Consider the following 26,014-nt stretch of genomic DNA (forward strand, 5'->3'; position numbering starts at 1 on the left):
ATATCTCCCAAATCTTCCTCGGTGAAGACCGAAGCAAAGAATTCATTTAATCCCTCCGCTATAGCTTTGTCTTTCCTGAATGCCCTCTTCACCCCTTGGTCATCTAGCGGTCCAATTGATTTCTTTGCTGGCTTCTTACTTTTAATCTACCTAAAAACATGTTTACTATGTTGTTTTTTGCCTCCAATGCAATCTTTTTTTCACAGTCCCTCTTTGCCTTCCGTATCAGCGCTTTGCATTTGACTTGCCATTCTTTATGCTGTTTCTTATTATTTTCAGTCGGATCCTTCTTCCATTTTCTGAAGGGCATCATATTCCATAAACAAAACAAAAGAATACCTATGTCGGTTAGCATTGTGGGTGCAATTCTCATATGTGATTTGAAAAATCAAACAAGCGTCTTTAAACAGTATATTATCGTTCACCGGGAGCCAGTGTAACTTGGCAATGTATGAAGAAATGCTACTAAATTTGCTCATCCTACAATTTAGTCTAGATACACAATGCTTCATTATTGTATTGGTTTAAAAAATTTACATATGAGAAGAAAAAAAACTCATAAATATCCACGTACCACTCCTAAATGAAAAAAGTATTCTTTTCCCTGTACACCCACAAGAGTACATTGTGAGGCTAATGTGATAAAATATTTTAACAGCAGATCTTACTGGGTGTCTACTTTTTCACCTTTTCTCATGATAGATGTCTACATTTTAGTAGGAGATAAACTGTTTTGCATCTCATTATGTAATTAGCATAAATTTTTCCTTTAAAACTGTAGTAAGCTAATTAATGCATGTTAGAAGAGAATGTAAGGAATCTAGATTGTGAATGCTAAAAGTGTTTTTATACACATTAATACTTACAGAACAAACTTTTAGTACATTGGCCTTAAGAAACTAGTCTTGGTGGTTTTTCCCAAATGTATGCTTGTGTCACACTAAACAGAGATGAGTGTTGCAGCTATTTTAAGTATTAGGTAAAGGAAATCCCCCTGGAAATATTTTCTAGTTTCTGAAGGTATGAACCAACCTACTACTAGGTTTTAATGAAAAATATTTTAGTAATAATAAGTTGAGTTCTACCAGTACTCTTCTTTTTTTTTTTTTTTTTTTTTTTTTTTTTTTGACTGCTGTAATTTTCTTTGAAGGAACACTTCTCTCTGAAGGACATTTATACCAATATATATTTTTGGAAAGACATAGTTTAAATATTAAATATTTATATTTTCATCAGACACTTCTCATTAGATGAACTCCATGTGGTTAAAATGAAAGAAAATATTTATACTTTGGCAATACACCAGTGAAGGAAGTATTCTGTTTTGTATGAAGATTAATTGATTTCTTCAAGTCAACGGGACAGCATTTGCAGAGAAATAATAGGATAAACCGGATCCTAACTATCCAGCTGAAGTGAATTCTCCGATGTATCTGTTGATTTTGTTCAGTATCAGAACTTTTTTATGCCTTCATGTAGACCCCTTTAGGGTACCTCATTCAAGATATGAGAGCCATATATACTCGTGGATAAGTTGAGTGCAATTTTGTGACCAAAAAATGGCCAAAATTGGTGTGAGCTGTATATAAATCCAGGCTGCACACAGTCAGATTTGACCCCCCACCCCCTTCCCCAGCCAATAGGTCTTTCTCCCTCTCATGCACATGTGCACACACACACACTTCTCCCTGCCTCACACCCCACCCCACAGATCTAGCATGCCCTCTCTGCTGCAACCCCCCCCCCCCCCCCCCCATGTACCTTCAAATCTCTTTTCTATACAGCATCAGCACTGCAGCAGTACACCTAGGACATCTGAGATCTGCTCCAGAGTTCTCCATCTGACTCTCTTTCCTCATAGGCAGGACAGGTCAAAGAGAGAGAATGTTTTATTTCTAATTTAAACCTTTGTTTGCCTATGTTTATCAAGGCTCTGGGCCATCCATTACTCATGCTGCTACAGTCCCTCAAAGCCACAGAATGCAGAGGGGAAGGACCACTGATGGAGCAAGAGGAGGGCCTAGATGTAGTCCAGAAGATAGGGAAGGACATTGTGAAGAAACAGAGGGGGTCTTTTACTAAAGTTTAGCTCGAGTTATCTACAGAAGGGCCCATAGGAATAATCCAGAATCTGAGGGCACACTGTGAAGTGAAATCTGTATCTACCACACCATATCACCCTGAAACTAATGGGTTGGTAGAGAGATTTAATGGTACATTGAAACACGTTAAATACTTTTGTAGAAACAGGAGACTGAGACTGGGAAAAATACTTACTCTACCTACTATTCATATACAGAGAAGTACCTCAGGAGTCTACAGCGTTCTCCCTATTTGAGCTGCTTTTTGGCCAGAGGGTGAGAGGGCCCTTTGACCTAATAAGAGAACATTGGGAGGGGAAAGTTAATACCTCTGACACCCCTGTAATTCAATATGTAGTTAACATGGTGCAGAACTTAGAAGAACTTGTGTGCTTTGTCAGAGAGAACTTCCAGGCAGCCCAGACTAAGCAAAAGATCTGGTATGATTGTAATACCCGAAATAGAGAGTTTTATGAGAGCCATTAGGAATCTGTTTTAGTCCCAGTTCATCAGAAGAAACTTCAAGCAAATTTGGCGGGACCTTACAAGGTCATAAGGCACCTGAATGATACAAATTATATCTATGGACTCTCAAGACAGAAAGCAATGTACTTTTCATGTAAATATGTTAAAGGCCTATGCAGATCACACAGCTATGGTGCTAGCTGTATGCAGCCTGCCAGAAGAACGTCAGGATAGTGAGCCCATACCTGACTTCCCAGCAGAGACCTTACCAGAGGGATCTGACACTGAAGTGAGATTATTTAAACGTACAGACTGTGAAAAAAAACTTCCGTCAAAAGAGAAAACTAGAACAACAGGAAACTTGTATAAAAAACACACATTTTACATGCTGTAAATATGAGAAAGATTCAGTATAAATAAAAAAGGAGCTAATGCAGCCCCTGAAAATAAAGAAACTGGAACATGTACAAGTATGGAATATAGAAAAAGCTGTTTCAATAAAGGAAACATTACAGAATATCAGAAAAAGACTGTCTTTATGCCCTGGTTATGATAGTAGCTTCAACCAGGAAGAAAGCTCCATAAGAAATGCAAAATTTCACCCAGAAGAGAGACCAGTTTCAAGTACGGAGTGTAAGAAAAGTCTCAGTTGCTGGAAATTATTGTCAAAGCAGCATAGAATCCCTTCAGGGAAGAAACAGTTTACATGCACTGAATGTAGAAAAAGTTTTATTCATAAATCACAGATTCTGTGGCCCAGAGTGGGTGTGCACCAAATTTTCTCCCCACCCGAATGCAAAATATAAATACTTGAGCTGGTGCGGATCCCCAAATCCACGCCAGCTGAAAACCTCCTCCTCCAGTCTAGCAGCCAGAAATCTTCAAACTCTGCTCTTGGTGGCAGTATCCCCAAATTGCCACTGCCCCCTACCCCTACCACGCATTTTCAGATTTCATGAATGTGTGAAAGATGAGGAGATGGAGGGGGGGGGGGGCAGCAGCAGCTCTGAAATACTGTTCATAGCTACAGAGCTTGGAGAGTTCTGGTAGCTGGACCTAAAGAGGGGAAGGAGGTAGTCATCAGCTGGTGAGGCTTGGGGAGCCCCACCAGCCAAAAAAGGGGATGTTAATTTTGGGAGGTCTTAGTCTCTCTCTCCCCCCCCCCCCCCCCCCCCCCCCCCCCCCCCCCCCCGTGGTTATGCCACTGATTGTGTTCAGTATATAAAATAAAGTCCTTTCTATATTTCTCCAGTGTTGCAGTACTTGCCGAGTTTAACTTCTTGGGGTTCTCAGTTCCGTTTTAATGTTCATATTTCTAATCTGTGATCCCTTGTCATGTATTTGGTGGAGGTTTGTCTGTGTTTTGTATGTGAAGAAGTCATTTAAGGTTGTTTTATGTGTGATAATAATGATGGGTAGGGAAATCAAGAGGGGGGCAGGGAGGAGAGGGGATTGGGAGCCCCTCAATTTCTGCCCTGGGCCCCAGCATGTCTAACACCGGACCTGCATAGAGGTGTTGGTGACCTTGGATAAAGAGCATAGAGATGCCTAGAGGACCACACAATAGATCCTGGACAAATTAGAGGACCTAGAGAACAGAAGCTGATGGTGCATATCAAAAACTTCAATTAATGAACGAGTAGTCCCAAAAATAGGTAGCACCCTCCTCGCAGAGGGCCTCACTATCATGGAGCCCACCACAGTACAAATAGCACAGGCGCATCTTGTACTAGGCTCCACCAGAAATAACAAACCAAAAGATATAGTTGCATGCTTTAGTGACTACAGACTGAAGGAGAAAATACTCCAGAAAGCAAGAACCACAGAGAATTTTGTTTGGAACACCTACCTTATGGAGATTTACCAAGATCTGGCCTCTGCCACATTAAAGTGCAGATTGGAACTGAAACCCTTTACCCTTAAACTGTATAAAATAAAAAATGGTTGCACCTATTTGCGTTGTCCTTTTTACAAGGATGGGAAACTATACCACGTTCGCTTCCTGGGGGAGGCCATGAGATATTACCAACAGCAGAGGGATAACAACTTTTATCTGCAGATCAAGAGAGGGCCAAATGGCAGCAAGGCATTAAAGGCAATAGGTGCTTCAAACGCCAACAGTCGGATACAGTGATCACCACACCTGAAACCACCTGAGGAGATTTATACTGGCATTTGGTAAAGTCAAAGTTCTAAATATTGTGCTGCACTACGCACTTGAAAGAAGCAGACTGAAAACCCCTGATTTTTTAAACTAATTGTATAGTATTATTGTTGTAAATTGTTGGTCAAGAATAGGTATGACAGGGACTGTATTATCCACAGGGAATGCGTAGCACAAGGGTTGCTGCCTAGATTTGGTCCACCGTCCCTATTTCGAGTGATGAGTCACTCTATGCAATTTCAGGGAAGGGAGGGTGGGGAGTGGGAGTGAATTGCATGTGAGGGGAAACAGTACTATAACAATTTTTAAGATCTGCTTTAGTAGTGGCTGCATAATTGTTAATATGTTAATTTCCACTATAAAGGATATGCTAAATATTATGGAAAATTGGGATTTGGACATCAATGCAATATGGACATCTAAATGCCAGTTTTCAGACATCCAACAGAAGAATAGAGCTTCTAAAATAACCACCTTAGTCTGTGACATTCTCAGTACAGGTGAACCCTTTTTAATATGACCATTGAGACCTCTAGCATTATTAACACTAGAGGTAATACCATGATACTACTACTAGTGATCTCAATAGCTGTTTTGAAATAACCAGTCGTCGAAGCGGGAAGAAGTTTTATCAAAGTATCTCTAATTGATTCTTATTATGAATATTTTCTTTTTTTTTTCTTAACTGGAATAACAGACTATAAATTAAGTAATGTGCTTGGGGTGGGTGGGAGAAAAATACTAACTCCCTGCTTACTAAGCTGCATTCTAATGCTGATGTGTCAGCAATTTAAACAAAGGAGAAATAATAAAGGCTGTGTCAGGAATTTAAACTAAGGAGGAATTAAAAAAATTATATATATATATATATATACAGTATATAATATATCAATTTACCTACAATCTCTCTTCATCCCTAAATTTTAAGTTGCAACATTATTGCAGCAAAACAGTATTCAGCTTCTGCTCTCAGAACTCCTGTGATGTTTTAATTTATTGTGTTAAACTTTACTCGGGGCTTGTCAAGACTGAGCAAATTCAAGTCTAAAAAAAAATCGAAAGGAAAATGCCACACGTGCAGACATTAATCTAAATATAAAGCTGCTAAGAAAACGTGTTTGAATGCTATATATATATATTGCAATGGAATTTACACAGGATGCAAGGAACAGATATTAAGGAAACTCCAAACCGCTCTGAACACAGCGGCCAGGCTCATTTATGGAAAAACAAGATTTGAAAGCACAAGACCCCTTCGTGAAAAACTGCACTGGCTACCTATCAAAGAACGCATTGTCTTCAAGATTTGTACTTTCATTCACAAAATAATCCATGGGTTAGCTGATTTAATCCACTTACCAGTCAGAAACACAACTGAATCAGCAAGAACGTGTACCTAAGCCTTCACTTCCCAAGTTGCAAGGGTTTGAAGTATAAATCAACATAAGCATCCAGCTTTCCCTGCATATGCACACAGCTCTGTAACACATTACCAAAAGATCTGAAAACCACGATTAACCATCTAAACTTCCGAAAAAATCTAAAGACTCACCTTTTCAAAAAGGCATATCCCACAGAACAGACATAAAAATCGAATATGAAGCACAATGATCAAACTAGGAAACAGACATTACCCTATCCCTTGCCGCGGTTCCCACCCTTGCATTCTGCATGGGCTGAATCACCCCAATTCTAATTTAATTGTACTTGTACAAACCAACCAACCTGTACTGTTCACACCGGAGTCTGTAACCTTCTCTCCGGAACTATATAAGCCACATTGAGCCTATAAATAGGTGGGAAAATGTGGGATACAAATGTAACAAATAAATATCATAGAGGCCATGAAAAGGTGCAAACCATACGTATTTCTAGTTTTTAATATAGCTATTTTGCTTTTCTTGAGCTGGGAGCAGACTTAAGAGCTGCAAAAACCTCAGAAAGGCAGTATATCAAGTCCCATTTCCCTTTCCCTATAATGCGCTTTTTCTGAAAAATACCTTTCTAAGGCTGTGGTTTGACATTTGGCCTATGCTATGCTAATTTGTGATAAGTTGCTGGTAGGAAGGGTAATTATAATTAAGATAATGAAGAAAGGAAGAAAAAAGTATTTAAGAGGAAACAGAACTGAGGTTGGCGAGCCTCAGTGTGTCCACTAGCAGGTGGACATATTGACAGCTCCCAGGGAAAACTCTGTTTTTATTTGCTATATATTATACTGTATTGGGAGTTTATTTATTACTATTTCAATAATTACTGATTGGCTTCTTTGACAATTTGAATAAACACTTATGTCTAATACTTATTTAGTTGCCAGAGTTTTTCTTGCCTGGAATTCTGCCTTGGGAAGTAAAGATTTACTACCCCCAGGGGGCCTCCAGAAGGTCACTTCTGTCTCAAGAGTCAAGACAGAAAGTGGACAGTGCAAGAACAGCAGTAGTTCTTATCCTCACTGTATGTATTTTTGCCTTTCAATAGGTTTGCAGATGGGTCAAGGGCTGTGGAGAGTGGCTAGAAACCAACAGCTACAGCAACAAGTATTCAATGATAATTTCCTTAACCGAGAAAATGGCAGGAGGTTCATTTCTACCAGTTCAACAAATTTAAACCATCGTAAACAGATCCAAGGTGGCATGGACATCTACCACCTCTTGAAAGCAAGAAGGTCAAAGGAAGAGCAAGGATTTATCAATTTGGAAATGCTGCCGCCAGAGCTTAGTTTTGCCATCTTGTCATACCTAAATGCAACTGACCTCTGCCTGGCTTCATGCGTCTGGCAGGACCTTGCTAACGATGAGCTGCTTTGGCAAGGGTAAGTTAATGTGCAGTCCACCTTGTTATATAGAAAAAAGTATTCATTTAATGGCCTGTTGCTGAAATAATCACTTTAAAACAAAATATTTCTAAATGAGAAATTGTATGTTTTAGTGTCATCTAGTAAACCTCATCCTAATATTGCATAGTGGAACCTTCTTCATATGGTGTAGCCTTCTGTGACCAAACATCTAAACTACAGTTTCTGTTACACATAATAATTTCTTTCATTCTAAATTTTATATGACATTTTGAGAGAGAAATATCTAGTAAGCTAGATCTGCCTTATAAAGAACTGAAAATTATAATTTTCAGTTAACTGATATACAGAAGAACAAAAGCCCTCGCAGACTAAATGCAGAAAACATTGAAGTTGACTCGGAATAAATAGGCAATGCTCCAGTAGTCTAAAAGATTTATTGTTCAACAACAAAGACTCGACATGGCTGTGTTTCGGCCAACTGTCCTGCCTCAAGAGTCTCTTAGTGTTGTCTGTATAGAGCTGTCTGTATCAAATGCTGCAGAGCAATATGTAATATCCATTGCTAGCCTGGAATTTGGCAGGAGGCACTGCCGAGAGCATTGCGCATCAGAAAATGGTCAACCTTTTAGCACTTTTCTAGACTGTAGGCAAAATGTCCATAGTCTGGAGAGTCATACTTTTCAGTTGAACCAAAATTTGGAGAAATCTGGGCTGTGAGACAGTCCAGTTCACTCGCGTTTCAGTGCAGGACTGTTTAGGATGCCTTGTCTTTTTGATTCATTAAACCCTGAAGTGTCTAGCACAAGCCTTCCCGAAATGGATAGATGTAGCATAGATTATGGATCCAGGCTATAATCTATCTCCTTTTCCCTGTTGTGCTGAATGAAAAACACAGGGATGTGTTGAGGCAGTACCTAAATTTTGCTTTGACGCTGCTTACTACTAGACAACCAGATTTAGCTAGATTTAGCCATTCAGAGGGGATATTCAGAATATTTTTTTCTTTCCTTTTTTTTTTTTTTTTTTGGTGAAAGTATTTTTATTGTTTCAAATGTTAATGAGCACCATACAGATGCTATCCTGATTGACAACAGAAGTAAGATTGTAAGCTCTGTTGAGCCAGGGGCTGACTGTTTATGTCCAGTGTACAGCACTGCGTACATCTAGTAGCACTATAGAAATAAGTAGTAAATAATTCCAATGAAGCTTTTGAGCTTCTTACAAAACAGTGAAAGGATTTCTTAGTAATCTTTGTCCTGAGGACCATAAACATTGCTTTCTTAAATAATACAAAACAGAAAAATATGGAGACACTATTCGTGCTTAGTCATAAGCATAACACTGCGCAATAACAATGAGCCAAATACACCAAAATGATGTGAATTTATGGTACTAAAACAAGGAAAGAGACCTCAAACACCCAGACACCTGGGAACTCTTGTGTCTTTACTGGGCTTATGAATTATATCATTGGTCAGAAATCCTTGTTTAAATATAATTAATCACCATGTGCAATTATATGTTGCAGTTTTTAATAGTTATGGAAATAATTGAAAAATTATAACTGCACATGGTGATTATATTTAAACAACAAGGTTTTTTTGACCAATCATCATGTGCAGTTATAATTTTTCCAATTATTTCCATAATCACTATTAAAAACTGCAACATGCTATAATTATAATTGCACATGGTGATTAATTATATTTAAACAAGGTTTTTTGGCCAATGATATAATTCATAACACCAGTAAAGACACAGGGGTTCCCAGGTGTCTGGTTGTTTGAGGTCGTTTTCCTTGTTTTTAATACCATAAATTCACACCATTCTTTGCTTAAGTAATGCCCATGTTGTCTGCAGCCACCAACTTATATTTACAACGTAGCAAATGAAAACTTAAATTCAGAATTAGTCTTCTAACATTGAAGAATAGCTTTTAATGCTACTGTGAAAAGAATGTCCAAAAGGTTTCTTTTGACTATCTGGGACTGTTGTGGATAGGGTGCTGTACTTGAAGATTACTAAAGAATAGGAAATTTTCAATTGTAATTCCAAAATTTGTTTAATGATTAACCTGAAATATGTTAACATTATGGCATGAAAAATCATGAGGACCAAAGTGTACTTTGCCTTTTTTACATGACGAACACAGGTTGCAGGAAGAAAGTTTAGAATTGTACATTTTTTGCAGTGTCCATAATGCTCTATGATGAGCAAAAAGCATGGATTTGGGTGTAGTTAACTGAGGTGTTCCAAAAATGTGCCCACTGTTCTCGGGAGCGTTATTTTAAGCCTTGTTTATCTCCCAATAAAAATTCCAGGAATGTAAAGACACAGCCAATTCTAGTAATGAGAGCTTAGTATTAAAACACAGAAGAAATTGATTCCATCTTAAAACAATGTTTCAGGTGTAGCCATTTGAAATAAAGTTGGGAGGAAAAATTAAATTACTTACCCTCCTATTAGACCAGGGGTTCTCAACCCAGTCCTTGGGACACACCCTGTCAGGTTTTCAGGATACCACCCATAATGAATATGTATGAGAACTTTTTATATACTACCTCCACTGTATGCAAATCTGTCTCATGCATATTCGTTGTGGATATCCTGAAAACCACAATGATTGGTCTAGCACAAGTGTTCTTAACTCAGTCCTCGGGACACACCTAGCTAATCTGGATAAGTGGGTTGCAACCCCCTACTACAGATCGAGGTTGAGCTGTTCCAACAACATTACTGGTATAAAGGGTGATGCAGAATGATCTACCCTCAGCAGATTGTGTAGATTGGACTGGTGCAGTAGGTGCTAGAGATTCAGGCCATAGCCTGCATCCTATGCTGTTAAGTCTCTTGGCTGGGGCTACTCCCAGGAATCGGGCCGTGATCTTTACCCTAGATGAGCTCAGTGAGACTTGGTCCAACACAGTACTGAGCTGGAGCCCACGGGCCCATGGTTGGTGAGTGTGCTGACACAGATCCCAGCAGGGATGTGAGGGCTCCCCCCCCCCCCCTTCAATGTCCCTGCAGCTGGTGATCGATGGAGTGGAGCTCCTGCACAGCACCTGAGCACTGTTGCCAGCTCCTCCTGCCCTGATTGTGAGGAGGTTGCCTCAGTTTTGGCTCCCCAGAGACTGGAGGGTGTTTTGGAAGGGGAGCTTGATCTTGGGCCATTCCCCAAGTGGCTATGCCAGCTGCAGTTCTCCATCTTTGGTAGGAACCACAGGCATTTTGGCTGCTTTCTGTCATAGCAGTAAGCCGCAAGATGGGGCCTGAGGGTCCGAGACTGGGAAACCAGAGGGAACACCAGACCCTCTGGTTCAGATACCAGGGATTGAGGGGTGGAGGCAGATCAGAATGAATAGCAGTGATAAGTAAACCCTGGTTTTTCTTGGGGGGGGGCTCCCCTCAGGAAGGGTGGCGGTGTCTTCAGTCCCTGGACTTTTTGGGGGTACTGGTACATTGTCTAAAGTATCTGCAGCAGCTAAATGACTTCCTCTCTTCCTGCCTGGGTCTCCTGCAGAAGATTGGGCGGGGGGGGATATGCTGGAAGGAGAATTTCTTGAAGGCTCCCCTAGGCTCCTAGTTAGGAGATATTCTGGTGTGAGAAGCAATAACTGAACAGTGCAGCAAATCTTGCTGGTAGCACAGGCAGAACCTGCATACAGGGATCCCATTTTGAAGGGTCTCAAGAAGCCATCTAAGGCCTTTCCTCTTTATAGGGCTCTAGCCCAGATGGTTTGAGTGATGTGAGGGCATTGGAGGGAATTTTCCAGGGCATGAGGCTATTAGGCAGGATGTATCTGCTTTCTAATGGGGAGCTCGGCAGGTATTTCGGACTCCTGGAGGTAGATGCCCTGATCTCTGCTGTGTCCAAGGAGACAACCATACTAGTCAAGGGATGCTCAGCCCTAAAAGATGCTTGTAATAGAAAGGTAGAACAGCTTCTGAAGCAGGCCTTTGCCTGTGTATTTGTTGGAGCTATGTAGCTCATGCCCTCTTGTGCTGGGCACAACAGCTGCCAGAGTGGCCAAAGGTGGCATGGCTAGAATAGGGTGCAGCTTTCTTGATGAATATGCTGTATGACCTGGTCTGAGAGCAGATGGTGTAGCTGTGGTGATGGCTCATGGGTGGCTTTGGCACAGCATTGGGCAATCGACACAACTTTGAAGCATACTTGAATAAACTGTTTCATAAAGACTTGGAGAAGCTGTTAAAAGATCTGGGGAATCTAAGCCACAGTGGCTTCCTGAGGACAACACAAAAACACTGTCACGTCCTCTGGGAGCAGGTTTTGGCCTGAGGATGGGGCCTGGCATTGCCTGGCAAGAAATCCAGGTCCTCTGTGCCAAAATTCCAGAAGGGGTTGCCCTGTCGAGGAATGTGAAAGGCAGGGGAGCTTTCCCCCACCTCCTCCTTAGTCATCCAAGACCTCCAGTGAGGGTCAGCTTGGTCACTGAGAGGTGGAGTTGGAAGGCAGGCTCTATCTATTTTCCCACTGGTGGACGCACGTTGCATCAGGCCAGTGTGTCTTGGAGGTGGTAAGTCAAGCATACACCATAGCGTTTGCCAGTCCCATTTCTAACCCTTCATGGTGTCCTTTTGTGATTTTATTTATTTATTTTTATTTATTTATTTATTACATTTGTACCCGCGCTTTCCCACTCAAAGCAGGTTCAATGCGGCTTACATAATAATAATATAGATTACAGAGTGTTGATAGAGAAAATAGTGGAGGAGTGGCCTAGTGGTTAGGGTGGTGCACTTTGGTCCTGGGGAACTGAGGAATTGAGTTTGATTCCCACTTCAGGCACAGGCAGCTCCTTGTGACATTGGGCCAGTCACTTAACCCTCCATTGCCCCATGTAAGCCGCATTGAGCCTGCCATGAGTGGGAAAGCGCGGGGTACAAATGTATAAAAAAAAAATATTAGTTAATTATAGCAGAGTAATAAAAAGAGATAGGTAGATAGAGATGGGGAAGGGTGAAGGGAGTATGAGAGGTATGAGCAAGGGGTAGATGAGCATTGGAGGAGGGGTAGAGGGGGATGGGACACGGGAAAAGTATAGGGAAATATGGTGGGAGATGTAACATAGTAAAAAAAACATAGTAGATGACGGCAGAAAAAGACCTGCACGGTCCATCTAGTCTGCCCAACAAGATAAACTCATATGTGCTACTTTTTGTGTATACCTTACCTTGATTTGTATCTGTCATTTTCAGGGCACAGACCGTACAAGTCTGCCCAGCACTATCCCTGCCTCCCAACCACCGGCTCTGGCACAGACCGCATAAGTCTGCCCTGCAATATCCTCGCCGCCCGGCCTCCTACCACCGGCTCTGCCACCTAATCTCAGCTAAGCAGAATCCATTCCCTCGGAACAGGATTCCTTTATGTTTATCCCACGCATGTAGTCTGAGTCATTGTTGTTGTCTTCTGGATATGTGTTGGGTAGATGGGTTCATAGGATTAGATTGGGTCGTTTGGGTAGGCTTGCTTGAGCAGATGGGTTTTTAGTGATTTCCGGAAGGGTAGTTAGTCGCTGATTGATCGGATAGGTCTGGGGAGGGCATTCCAGAGTTTGCTGCCTATGAAGGAGAAGTTGGATCCATAATAAGTTTTGTGCTTGAGTCCTTTGCAATTGGAGTAATGTAGGTTGAGGTAAGTTCTTAAAGTATCAGACATGTTTCTGATGGGAAGGTCAATCAGATTGAGCATATAGCCCGGAGATTCACCGCGGATAATCTTGTGGATTAATGTGTGGACCTTGAAGTTGATTCGTTCTCTAATAGCGAGCCAGTGAAGTTTTTTACGAAGAGGTGTTGCGCATTCAAATCGTGATTTGCCAAAAATGAGTCTTGCTGCTGTATTTTGGGCAGTCTGAAGTTTCTTCAGGATATGGGTCTTGCAGCCTAAGAAAATACTATTACAGTAGTCGGCATGGGTAAGTACCGTGGATTGCACCCAAGTTCCGGAATGTTTTCAGGAGGAGATATGATTTTACGCGTTTCAGTATCCACATCATGTTGACCATTTTCTTTGTAGTGAATTTTGCGTAACTTTCGAGAGAGAGATGGTTGTCTAATGTCACTCCAAGGATTTTCAGGTTGTGAGATATGGGGATTGTGATGTCGGAGGTGTTAAGATTAGTTGGGTAGTTGGGAGGAGCGCGGAGTGTTGAGATGAAAGGATTAGGCATTGCGTTTTCTCTTTATTCATTTTCATCATAAAGGCATTGGCCCAAGAGGTTAAGATGTTCATGCCTAAGGATATTTTGTCTGAGATTTCTGTTAGATTAGATTTGAAGGGAATGAATATGGTGATGTCATCTGCTTAAATGAAAGGGTTGAGACCATGCCTGAATAGAGCTTTGGCTAGGGGGATCATCATAAGATTGAAGAGGATCGGGGACAAAGGGGATCCTTGAGGTACACCGCAGTTTGGAGACCAGGGAGTTAAGATAGTTGAGGTTGATTTAACTTGGTAAGATCTTTTATCCAATTAATGATATCGCCACCTAGACCAAATGGTATACGCCCTAGGATACTGAAAGAACTCAAAAATCTATTTAAATGACAGGTTACAGATCATTAATTTTTTCATGGCACCTGAATATTGGAAGGTGGCCAGTGTAGCACTAATTTTTTTTTAAAAAGGTTCCAGGGATGATCCAGGAAATTAGAGCAGTAAGCTTGTCATCACTACCGGACAAAATGATAAGAAAAGTTTTTATAAACAAAATTACTGAACATATAGATAAACATTGTTTAATGGGACAGAGTCAACATGGATTCAGCCAATGGAAATCTTGCCTCGTCAATTTGCTACATATTTTTGAAGGCATGAATAAACATGTGGATAAAGGTGAATCATTCAATCTAGATTTTCAACTTTTGGCAAAGTCCCTCATGAGAGACTCCTGAGGAAATAAAAAATGACATGGGATAGGAGGCAAAATGCTGTTATGGATTTGGAAACTGGTTAAAAGATAAAGAATAGGGTTAATTGGCCAGTTCTGTCAATAGAGAAAAGGAACAGTGGAATGCCCCAGGCCACCTGTACTAAGACCATTTATAAATTATCTGGAAATGGGGAAAGATTGAGGTTTATCAAATTTGTAGATGACATGAAGCATTCAAAATTAAATCAGATGTGGATTGCAAGTAATTACAGTAGGACCATGGAAAGCTGGGCTTTAGGGGGGAAGGAAAGACATCTTGGCTGGTAAGTTGAATACTGTCAGCAATACTTGGGGACGATATGTGGTTATAACCAAGACTCCATCATCTTTCACTGTCCATGTGGTTGGCATGGAGGAGACTTGACAACCAGTGCTTGTTTAAGCATGGGTGACTGGGGCCCGCACAGAGTGGCAGGCATGGCTGTGGCCACTTTGCTGGTCAGACTGGAAGGACCGTGTGGGTCTTTATCTGCCATCATTTACTGTGCTATTGTAAGTGGCAGGTGAAATTTAATATGGAGAAGTGCAAAGTGATGCACATTTAGGAAGATTAATCTGAATCATAGTTACATGATGCTAGGTTCCACATTAATCACCCAAGAATAGATCTTGGTGTCATTGTGGACAATACATTGAAGTCTTCTACCCAGTTTGTGGTGATGGCAACAAAAGCAAACAAAATGTTAGGAACTATTAAGAAAGGAATCTATATAAATAAAAATGTAAATGTTCGTTTGTTCAAAAATCTTAAATCTCCGAAAATTCTTCACCGATTGCTTTCAAATTTGGACACAACGTTGCATTCGAATACGCGCATGTTTTTATATACCTACTATTATATAGATGTCACAGCTGTCATACTCGCGGAGCGCAAGCAGTGCGACGAGTAATTGCAAATCAAACTGAGGAAGAACGGCCATCACCGAAAGAGCGAAACAAAGAATGGCTTAAATACGTACCGAGGAAGCAGCAGAGCGACGTGCAGCCAGACTTGACTATGCACGGTTGCGAGCACGGCGATCGCGTTCTGCTTCGTTCTCAACAGAATCAACGCAACAGGCTGAGAATGGCTTAAATCTCTGAAAGTTCTTCACCGATTGCTTTCAAATTTCAACACAACGTTGCATTCAAATACGCGCGTGTTTTTATATACCTACAATTGGAAATCAAACTGAGGAAGAACGGGCATCAGCGAACGAGCGAAACAGACAAAGAATGGCTCAAATATGTGCCGAGGAAACAGCACAGCGAAAATCATCGCTCAAGGCTCTTGATCGATGATTGCAAGATTTGCGTGGAAACATCAGACTATTTGGGAACACATTAATATTGCTTCCAGGAGATTTCAGGCAAACATTACCTGTAGTTCCTCGATCGACACCAGCGAACGAAATAAATGCTTGCCTAAAGTACTCTACTTTGTGGCAACATGTAAAGACGTTAAACTTAAGTACAATTATGCGTGTCCAGCTGCAAAACGATCAATCAGCTCAGATATTCTTACATCGATTTCTGAAAATTGGGAACAGAAAGGTGCCGATTGATCTGACCTCAGGACGAATTTCATTGCCTCATAACTTCTGCAATTTAGTGACCTCAAAAGAACAATTGGTTGAAAAAGTATTTCCCAATATTCAAACCAATTAAGAATCATGATTCGCTGAGTGAACGAGCTATTCTTGCTACCAAGAACAAAGACGTCTACGAACTGAACAATATTATTCAGTCTAACATTCAAAGCGAGCCACTCACATACAAGTCCGTCGACACTGTTCTGGAAGCAGATGAAGTGCTTAATTATCCAACAGACTTTTTCAATTCACTCGATCTGCCAGGGATGCCACCGCATGTACTGCAATTGAAAATTGGCGTGCCAATTATGTTGCGAAATATCAACCAGCCAAAGCTTTGCAACCACACGGGCTTGCAGTAAAAAAATTAATGAGCAATGTCTTACAAGCAACAATCTTGACAGGACCTTTCAAAGGTGAACATGTCCTCATTCCTCGCATTCCTATGATTCCAACAGATATGCCATTTCAATTTAATAGATTGCAATTCCCAATTCCATTGGGGCCAATCTTTAGAATTCACCCGTTTACATCTACATACAGATTGCTTCTCACATGGACAATTATATGTTGCATGTTCTACAGTCGGCAAACCAGACAATCTCTATCTCTGCACACACAATGGAACAACAAAAAATATTGTAAACCCACAAGCATTGTGAAATTAAACATATTAGAAATATGTGCTTCCTCTTTTCTTCCTTTTCCATTTAACCAGACTGAGCCACAGCAACGCATAGCCGGGTAGAGCTAGTAGAAAATAAAATTGTATAATGCCGCTGTATCGCTCTCAGGTGCAACCTCACCTTGAATATTGTGTGCAGTTTGGATCAGTGGAGATAAAGCAAGGTCCAGAAAAGAACTAAAGAGTCCAAAAGATATACAAATCATTTCTGTTTATTTATAAACAATGTACAAAGACAAAAGCTCATGACTGGAGAAACAAGGCTGCATCTCCACTGGCTTTTTTTCATGAGAATCTTGTCCTCCTTTGTCTTCATCTGTACAGTTTTGATCACCATATCTTTAAAAAAGATATAGTGGAAATAGAAAGGTACAAAGAGAGATGGCCAAAATGATTGTTTGCATCTCCTCTCATAGCAAAATGATTAAGTTTGTATCTCCTCTCATATGAGGAAAGGCTTAAGAGATTAGGGCTCTCCAACTTGGGGAAAAAGATGGCTGGGGGGGGGGGGGGGGATATGATACAGGTCTATAAAATTACAAACGGATTAGAGCAGGTTAACATAAATCGATTGTTTACTCATTCAAAAAGTAACAGGTAAATGTGAATCGCTTGTTTTAATATTTCAAAAATATTAGGACTAAGGGGCTCGCAATGAATTGACAAAGTAGTAAACTTAAAACAAATCAGAGAAAATATTTCTTCACTCAACATGTACTTAAACTCTGGAATTTGTTGCCAGAGAATGCAGTAAAAGCAGTTAGCTTAGCGGAGTTTAAAAAAGGTTTGAATAGCTTCCTAAAAAAGTCCATTTGCCATTATTAAGATGGATGTGGGGAAAATCCACTTCTTGTTTCTAGGATAAGCAGTATGAAACCTATTGTACTGTTTTGGAATCTTTCCAGGTGCTTGTAACCTGGATTGGCCACTGTTGGAAACAGGATGCTGGGTTTGATGGACCTTCGGGCTCTCTCAGTATAGCAACGCTTATGTTATATTCTTACGAACTCATTGCCAAAGGATGCTGTAAAAGTAGTTAGTGTTTTTTATTTCTTTGGAAAAATTTTAGACCTGTAGCTACCATCCGATGCATTGCTAAACGTTTAGAATTTGTTGTCAACATGCATTAATTTTATTTATTTGTGACATTTATATCCCACATTATCCCAAACAAGTTTGAGTTCAGTGTGGCTTACAATAAACATTATAGAATACATAACAAAAAATAATGCTTAAAGTAGTTTGTTATATGAATCCAATTTTACAATACAGTATCATAAACGTACTGAGATAGCAATAGATATTTAACATTTATAAAATGTATTATGAATGGGAAATTATACATGAAGCAAAGAGAAGGTTGACAAATGTAGTAAAAGCAGTTGGCTTAGTAGGGTTTAAAAAAAGGTTTGGATAGCTTCCTAAAAGAAAAGTCCATAAGCCAATATTAAAATGGTTTTGGGGAAAATCCACTACTAAGCAGCATAAAGTGTACTGTTTTGGAATCTTGCCAGGTACTTCTAACCTGGATTGGCCACTGTTGGAAACAGGGTGCTGGGCTTGATGGCCCTTCGATCCCAGTATGGCAATACTTATATACATATGTAAGGTTAATGGTAAATAGAGTAATAACCAATTCAGGTAATAATTAGTTGTTTGAGATATAGTTGTTTGTGAACGTTTGTTTAATTATCAGATTGTCTTGCTGTGTCAACATTTACAATAATCATAGCATGGCTTTCATCCAATGCACAGCGCAGAGGCTCTTCTACTTAATCTGGTTAGCAGTAAAGAGTGGTTTATAGAATCGAAGACTGCAGAGATGTCAGACTGCAAGACAATTACTTTCTTACCCAAACCCTGGAATTTCCTAATTTCTGTTACAAGCTTAAGTGAGATGGGAATTACAGGTAGGGTATTTAATGAGTTTCTGACATTTTTGAAAGTCAGAAAAAGTGAAGAAGAGTTTCCTTTTTGACATCTACTTACTGAGTCCCTCTGGGATCTCTGTTCCCTCAGTTAATAAACGTGTATTTGAACTCTTTGGGCAATTATTTGGCTGAACAAAACATTTTTTTCTCTTTCATATGCAAATGATATATTTTGTGCCCAGAACAAAGTACCTTTGAGAAAAGATTATTATGTGTGAAATAGATAATTGCACAAATATATTAATTTTCTTAGATTAAATAAATAGACGACCAAATTGGTTTGGTGATTTTTTTTTTCTTCCGAACAATTCCATTAAATGAGATTATTTTATCCTCAGGCGAACTGCTTAAAATAGAAAATAAATTCAGAGTTTTGGGTGCAGTGCTAGATTCACACTTGTCTTTAGAGTTTCAAATTAATGAGCTTACAAATAAATTTTTCTTTAAGTGACGCAAATTAGAGCTATAAGATCATTAAGTTTTTTTGTGAGCTCTAGAACTGTTGCTCAGCCTATTTTAGCAGTCCTTTTACTATGGAGCGGTCATGAATTTAGTTCACACTAATGATTACCATGCACTAAATAAGACAATGCCCATTATATCGACTTCTTTGACTGGGTGACCAAAGAACTGGATGAAGGATGTGAGCTAGATGTAATCTTCTTGGATTTCAGCAAAGCCTTTGATACGGTCCCCCAGAGAAGACTTGTGAATAAACTGAAAGGGTTAAAATAGTTTATTGTGTTGACCTTTTAATGTAGAATACTATCTTATGCCTTGTACTGTTTGAATATTTTTACCTCTATAATTGTGCTTGTTTGACTTATTCTTGCTGTACACCACTTTGAGTGAAAGTCTTCAAAAAGGTAGTAAATAAATCCTAATAAATTTAAATCCTTTTTCACATTTAACTGCCCCTATGCTTAATAACCTTTAGCAGCAATAAACGATATCAAATTATAGGAAGCGTTTCATTGCAGTCTTGCTGACAAAGAATACCAGCCCACTCTTCTTTGCAGAGCTGATTCAGTTCAGATACACTTGTAGGCTTGTGTGCATGAACTACTTTTTTTAGGTCCTGCACAGCATCTGCATTGGGTTCAAGTCAGGTCTTTGGCTGGGCCAGTCCAGAGATGCAGGATAGTAGCCAATTTGCTATAGCCTACTTGGCTACTGCAATCCTTAGTAACATATGACCTTGTATACTTATCACAACAAAGTAGTTCTTTGCACTTCTCAAGTAATAGTGCTTCCTATATTTTGTCCAAAACCTCATAAGAATCCAAGTAAAATATCTCTCCATCTCTGTACTGCAGACTGGTTCTTGCTCAGTACATCAAAAGAACTGAATCTATTAAAGCATTTGTTTTTCTCCTTTGACTCCAATAAAATTGGCATTGCAGTAGCCAAGTAAGCTTTAACAAATTTGGCTAGTATGCTCTGCTTTATTGAATTCTGTATGCAAAGCACTGAGTGTGTTCTCACTTTATATCTTTATTTCACACACTACTGCTTGAAGCAGTCTACAATCAGAGAGACAGCATTCAGCTCCTGAACAGTGGACAATTTATAACTTAAGCAGCCCTGCGCTTGGGAGTCGCCCACATATGGGCTTGATTCAGTCCTCCTTATTTATGGGAAAATGCTTTGTTACTTACCTACAGCAGGTGTTTTTCATAAACAACAGAATCAGTCAGGCACACAATCCCTTTCACCTCCTTAAGAGCTATATTCTTTCTTGAGCTATTGAGCTGGGGCTATAGAAACTGCATGTGGGATGGACCACACATTTTTAGAATCTTACATTCTGGGGTCCTTTTACTAAAGTGTGATAAATATTTGCTGTTGCCACGTGCTAGTTACAGAACATTTTGAATTGCTGAGTTTCAGCATTGGTAAAAATCTGGATTGACATCTTATGCTATTGGGTTAGTTTTAATTTATACAATTATTGTATTTTATTGTTACCGGAAATAATTTAAATGTTCTTAATATCCATTAAAAATGTTACAAAATTGTCACAGTCCTAATATGATATTTAAGAACAAAGAGCAGGGGAATATTTTAAGAGCAGTCGCTAAAATTTCTCCACCAGTTGCTGATTAAAGCAACTGTTGAAACGCAGTGTCCTGTGTTTCCAGATTTAAAGTTATGCACCCAGGACACAAAGAGACTATATTTTTAGCTTCAAAAAGGTTTATTAATCTACAATATGATTAATGCAATCATATAAATAAGGTTACAAACGAGAGATAGCTTTTAAAAGGATCTTAGAACAGAGAATTTGTGCATAAAATAGAACAAAGTAACAGGTCCAAATCTTAAGGTTATAGGTTAACTTACAGTCCTTGTTACAAGCGTGCTGTGATGAGCCGCATGGTCAGGGATGTCTTCCCAGCCCAGATCAGCAGATCCCAAAGAGGAGGCAGGTCCCAAGAGAGCGAGCTGGGCTGTTTCCAGGCTTTTTATAATGTTCCCTGAGTTGTAGTTTGCAGGGGATCTTGGGTATTGTAGTTTGCAGGGGGTCACATGCCATCAGCCCTTTGTCTTTACATGTGCTGAAGTCTTATCTGAAGGGGGGGAGCACTGAGTCCTTTGTGGCAAGTGGTTTATGGCTTCCTGTTTATCCTTTCATTCTGAGTCAATAGCTGGAGTTATACCTTCCCAGACTCTGTCTGCTTCAGTTTTTTGTTCTCTAGAGATGTCTTGGTGACCCTCCTAGCCAGCTTTTGTCTCTGTTAAGTGTTTGTAATTGACTGGCCCTGTTATCAGAGGGTCCCAGGAAAAAGGGGAAAGAAGGTATTGAAATGCAGTTTCAATACATCTTTTAAAATCTGCATTTTTATATTGGTATATCAATAACTCTGCTACATATTTAATTCTGACAATTGGCTTATACCATAACATTATGATTATGTATTGTATATTAGACATAGTCTCGAACGGGTGTTAAGTTATATGTATCTTTCTCAGTTATGCCTGATCCAATATCCTTTATATAAACCACATAGAACTTATTTGGTCATTATGGTATAGAAGTAAAGTACAGTATAAAAATGAATGTGTAGTAACTGCAAATCCTCTGCGATAATTTGGGGGTGAGGCCAGGATCTTCCCATATAACGACTTGGTTATCACTGTTTTCATTTTTTAAGCACTATAAACTGGATATTCCCAGACCAGAGAGAATGACACCTTTTAAAGGGCTGTTTTCAAGGGGTCATTGTTTTCCTCTCACCCAGGACAATGAAGCTGTCATGATTGTGGTCGTGACCCCTCTCAGACTTACCATATTCTTGGGGGTCAGCTTCTGAGCTGGATTCTGTCTGTCCTTCCTGAGTTATCTCTGTCTCTGTATGCTGGCTGCTCCCAGCATGGTTCTAATTGCTTCACTATACTGCACCTGTGTGTGTTGACCGAGTTAGCTCTGCCTCTGTCTCTGTGTGCTGGTTGCTTCCAGCGTGGCTTAAATTGCTCCACTATACTGCACCTGTGTGTGTTGAGCCTCTCTGTGCTTCAGTATGCTTTCTGCCTGAGTCCTATAGTTGTGACATCATCAGTCACGGCCTTGATAGGGAAGTGGTGTTCTTCCATTCAGGACCTTTGCAAACACCAAAGGTCCAGGTCAGTGTTGGTGCAGTGAGCACCTCTGCCTTGCTTCATAAGTTATGTTCCTAGTTTGTATTCCTTGTTTGTTTGTATCTGGAATCCTATTCTGTTGGCTCCCTTTCCTTCCTGTCTGTGTAACCCTGAACCCCTTGTGCAGTTAGCACTGCAGCCCTGTTTTTGTCTAGGTGCCTGTGGGCACTTCTGAATCCTGGCTGCTGTTGGTTGCCTTTCCCTCCTGTCGGAGAACCTTGAACCCTTTGTGCACTTAACACTTCTACCTTGCTTTTTGTCTGGGTGCCTGGAGGCACTGCTGTATCTTGGTTCCCTGTTTCCTTGGGCTTCTGCCCCACCCTGGTTAGTCAAGCTTGTCTTAAAGTCCTTCTCCCTGTATAGTATCTGTATTTCCTCTGTTGGGGCTGGTTGGCTTCAACTTCAGTACCTCTCCTGCTTGTGTCTGCCCTGCTTGCTTTGTTTCCTTCCAGTCCAGTCTGTTTGGAAATCCTGTATCCTGATTCCTATCCTGAACTCTGTTGTGGACTGGCTTGTTTAGTGTCCCTCCTAGTGTGAGTTCTCTGGGGTTCCTGCCTGCTAGGTCCAGTACCAGTTTTCCTCCAAGTCCTGCCGGCTGCCTGCACCCAGGGGCTCAACCCCTGGGGAATGGCGGCTAAGTGTAGGTGAAGCCTAGGTCCAGTCCAGTGTGTTCCAGTCCATGTGTTCCGGCTCGCTTGTCTGCGTCTGCAGTCCTTGCCTTTGCCGGTGTGCTAGCCCAGTGTTGGTTGGTGGATTTTGCCTGCTGCTGCCGCTCCTTGTCAGCAGCCCAAGGGCTCACGATTGCTCCAGAGTCCGTGCCTGCATGTTTTGAACCTGAGAATCTGACAGAAGCTTGGGTACATCTCACTTTACTGATCTAGCAGTAGGAAAAGAATGGTAAAATGTGTTCTTACCTAATCATTTCCTTTCCTTGTGTCCTGCTAGATCAGCTTGGGGCCCTCCCAGGAAGACTTTGAGATCATCTTTTTATTCTTGGGAAATTCATTTCTCTTCAGTGTGGCTCAAGTTCATCCACTAGAACATGAAACTTTTATCTAGGACCAGTATTTCTCTGTTAGAAGTTTTTGTTAAGTTCTTGTTACTAGTTGTATGTTTTATATAGAGTTTTATCATAAACATTGAAAACGTGTACTGACAGGTTCCAGGAGTACTCCATTGCTGAAAGTCAGTATTATTTGCCTACATCTGCAGTTTGTGGAGCAGTTCATATTTGTCTGGACTAGTCTAGCAGGACTTAAGGAAAGTTTTAGTTCCTTGTCATCCCAGCATATCAATCCATAAACTTATAGGTTACGACCATCTATCAACAGGGGCAGATAGAGGATAACTCTTTCATGTAGGATGGTATACTTTCTGGTCCTCCAGTATTCTTCTATCTCCAGCAGGTAGTGGACTGTCTCCCTACAGCTTCTGGATATTTGGCTCCTGTTCTCGTCACGGGTTCAGTTGAGCCTGGGGGTGACAAGACTTCAGCAGGTGCTAGTGGTACTAGGTCCCTCCCCCTCTCCAGCTGCTAGCTTTTCCTTCCTCTCAGTCTCAAGGTGACTAGGGCTATTGCGCGTTTATATCCTATCCCCTCTGACTAGTTGGAGAGGTTAAGGCATCCCTAAAGTGGATGCCTTGGTGGTAGCAGTGACCAAAAAGACAACGCTCCTGGTCGAAAGTGACATAGCACTAAAGGATGTTCAGGATAAAAAGTTGGAATCCTCTTTTGAAGTTTTCCTTTGAAATTTCTGCATTCTCTTCAGGCAGCAATGTGCAGTTCTTATACTGCTAGAACTTGCTTGGCCTGGGTTCAGTGGACTGCTGATTCCTTATCTGACTCAGATTCTCCTTCCTCTGGATTTTCCTGCTATGGAAAGTGGACTGGCTTATCTGGCGGACTCGTATGATGATATTGGGGCTTTAGCTAAGCAAATAGCTTTTATCTGTCACGGCCAGATGTCTATGGCTCCACCATTGGGCAGCTAATGCCGCCTATAAGCAGTGTCTTACCGAGCTTCCCTTTAGAAGTAAACTCCTCTTTGGAAAAATTGGTGAAGGATTTAGAAGTTTTTTTTGTTTTGTTTATTTTTTAAGTTGCAGCGATTACCTGACAACATGCCTAAAGGATCTTTTAGTCATCACAGTCTTGCCCTCTCCCTCGCCTTAAGTATTCAAGGCATTACACGCCTGGCTGTACATCATCCTACCAGTGGCCTAGGTATCAAACAAAGCAGTCCTTTTGTTTTGACAAGAGAGGTTCTCGGCAAACCTGCAGATCTGCTCCTGCCTCTCGTTCTTCACAATGATGGGGTCCCAGTCTACCGTTCGCAACAGATTATAGGAGGGCCCCTTTCCCTTTTGGGCCAAGATTATATGTCAGACCAGTGGGTACCGGATATTATCAAAGATAGCTATAAATTAGAATTTACTCTCCAATCGCAGATTTTTTTTTTTTCTTGGAGTCCCCATTCAATGCTTTGCGCAAAAAGACTGCAGTACTTTCCATTCTTCAGTCTCAATAGACATTGGGGGTGATTTGTACCAGTCTTGCATCAGCAAGACAAGTTTGTTTCTTCCAGATCACATGAGGGACAAGCTTCAAAACCAGATTTGTTGCTTGTTATGTCTTCCAGATCCTCGCACGTGGGATTATGTTCATGTTCTGGGGTCTGTGGCAGCGACTCTCGGCATGGTTCCCTGGGCCATCTCTCTTGGCTGGGTGGTCCATGGTATCTCAGGATTGCAGTCTATATCTTCTGTGGACTCCTCAGGCAAAGTTCAGTATGGGTTGGTGGTTTCAGTTGAGCAACCTTCTCCAGGAATCTGTGTGGGCTATACTGCAGTAGATGGTGGTGACAAAAAAGAGCCTGAGAGACTGGAGAGCTCATTGTCTTCATCATACGACTCAAGGCCTTTGGTCAGCAGCAGAATATCTCTGGTCCATCAACCATCTGGAACTCAGGATGGTCTGGAAGGCTCTCCAGGCCTTCCACCCTATCCTCGGGGGGGCCACCCAGTATGGATCCTGTTGGAAAAAGTGACAACAGTGGTGTACATAAAGAGGCAGGGTGGCACTCTTAAGTTCTCAACTTACAATAAAGGTTCATCTCCTGCTACGATGGGCAGAGACCCATGTTCCCATCATCTCAGCAGTTCACGTTGCAGGGAAGTTGAATGTACAAGCAGATTACCTGAGTAGAAATGTTCAGGACCCAGGAGAATGGGAGTTAATGGTGTCGGTGTTCCTCCTCATCACTCAGAGATGGGGCACTCCAATGATGGATCCCATTGCCTCTCACCACAATGCAAAGGTTCCTCGTGTTTCCAACAGAAAGAGTTTTGGTCAGAAGAGGTAGATGCTATTCATCAACGGTGGCCGGAGATGGGCTGTATATTTTTCTTCCTTGGCCAATGATAGGCAGGGTTCTCCACAAGATCCTTATTTAGGGAAGGTGCTTCTTATTGCTACGGATTGGCCTAGGAGGCCTTGGTGTGCAGATCTCATTCCACTCCTCAGAGAAGCCGTTCTGTCTTCCCATGAATCAGGATCGTCTGTCTCAAGGACCCATTACGTTATCCAGAGGAGGTTAGGCACGGAAACATTCTACATCATTGGCATATTCGTGAGTTTGGTCTTTAGCCTTACAGGAAGGTTTTAAGAAAGGCCTTGCTTATAATTCTCTTAAGGTTCAATTGGCAGTGTTATCTTGCTATAG

At 40.9% G+C, this 26,014-nt stretch overlaps 1 protein-coding gene across 2 annotated transcripts in view; it reads left to right on the top strand.

Annotated features, from left to right (window-relative positions):
- The window catches only part of FBXO8 (F-box protein 8), a 69,386-nt gene that overhangs the window by 12,652 nt on the left and 30,720 nt on the right, over positions 1-26,014 (top strand). For both annotated transcript variants that reach the window (XM_030191538.1, XM_030191539.1), the window contains exon 3: positions 7,189-7,522. In XM_030191538.1, the coding sequence (XP_030047398.1) occupies positions 7,197-7,522 (326 nt within the window). In that variant the 5' untranslated portion in view covers positions 7,189-7,196. The remainder of the gene's footprint in view (positions 1-7,188; positions 7,523-26,014) is intronic.

The sequence above is a fragment of the Microcaecilia unicolor genome, chromosome 2 (genome assembly GCF_901765095.1).
Source record: "Microcaecilia unicolor chromosome 2, aMicUni1.1, whole genome shotgun sequence".
Lineage (NCBI taxonomy): Eukaryota > Metazoa > Chordata > Amphibia > Gymnophiona > Siphonopidae > Microcaecilia > Microcaecilia unicolor.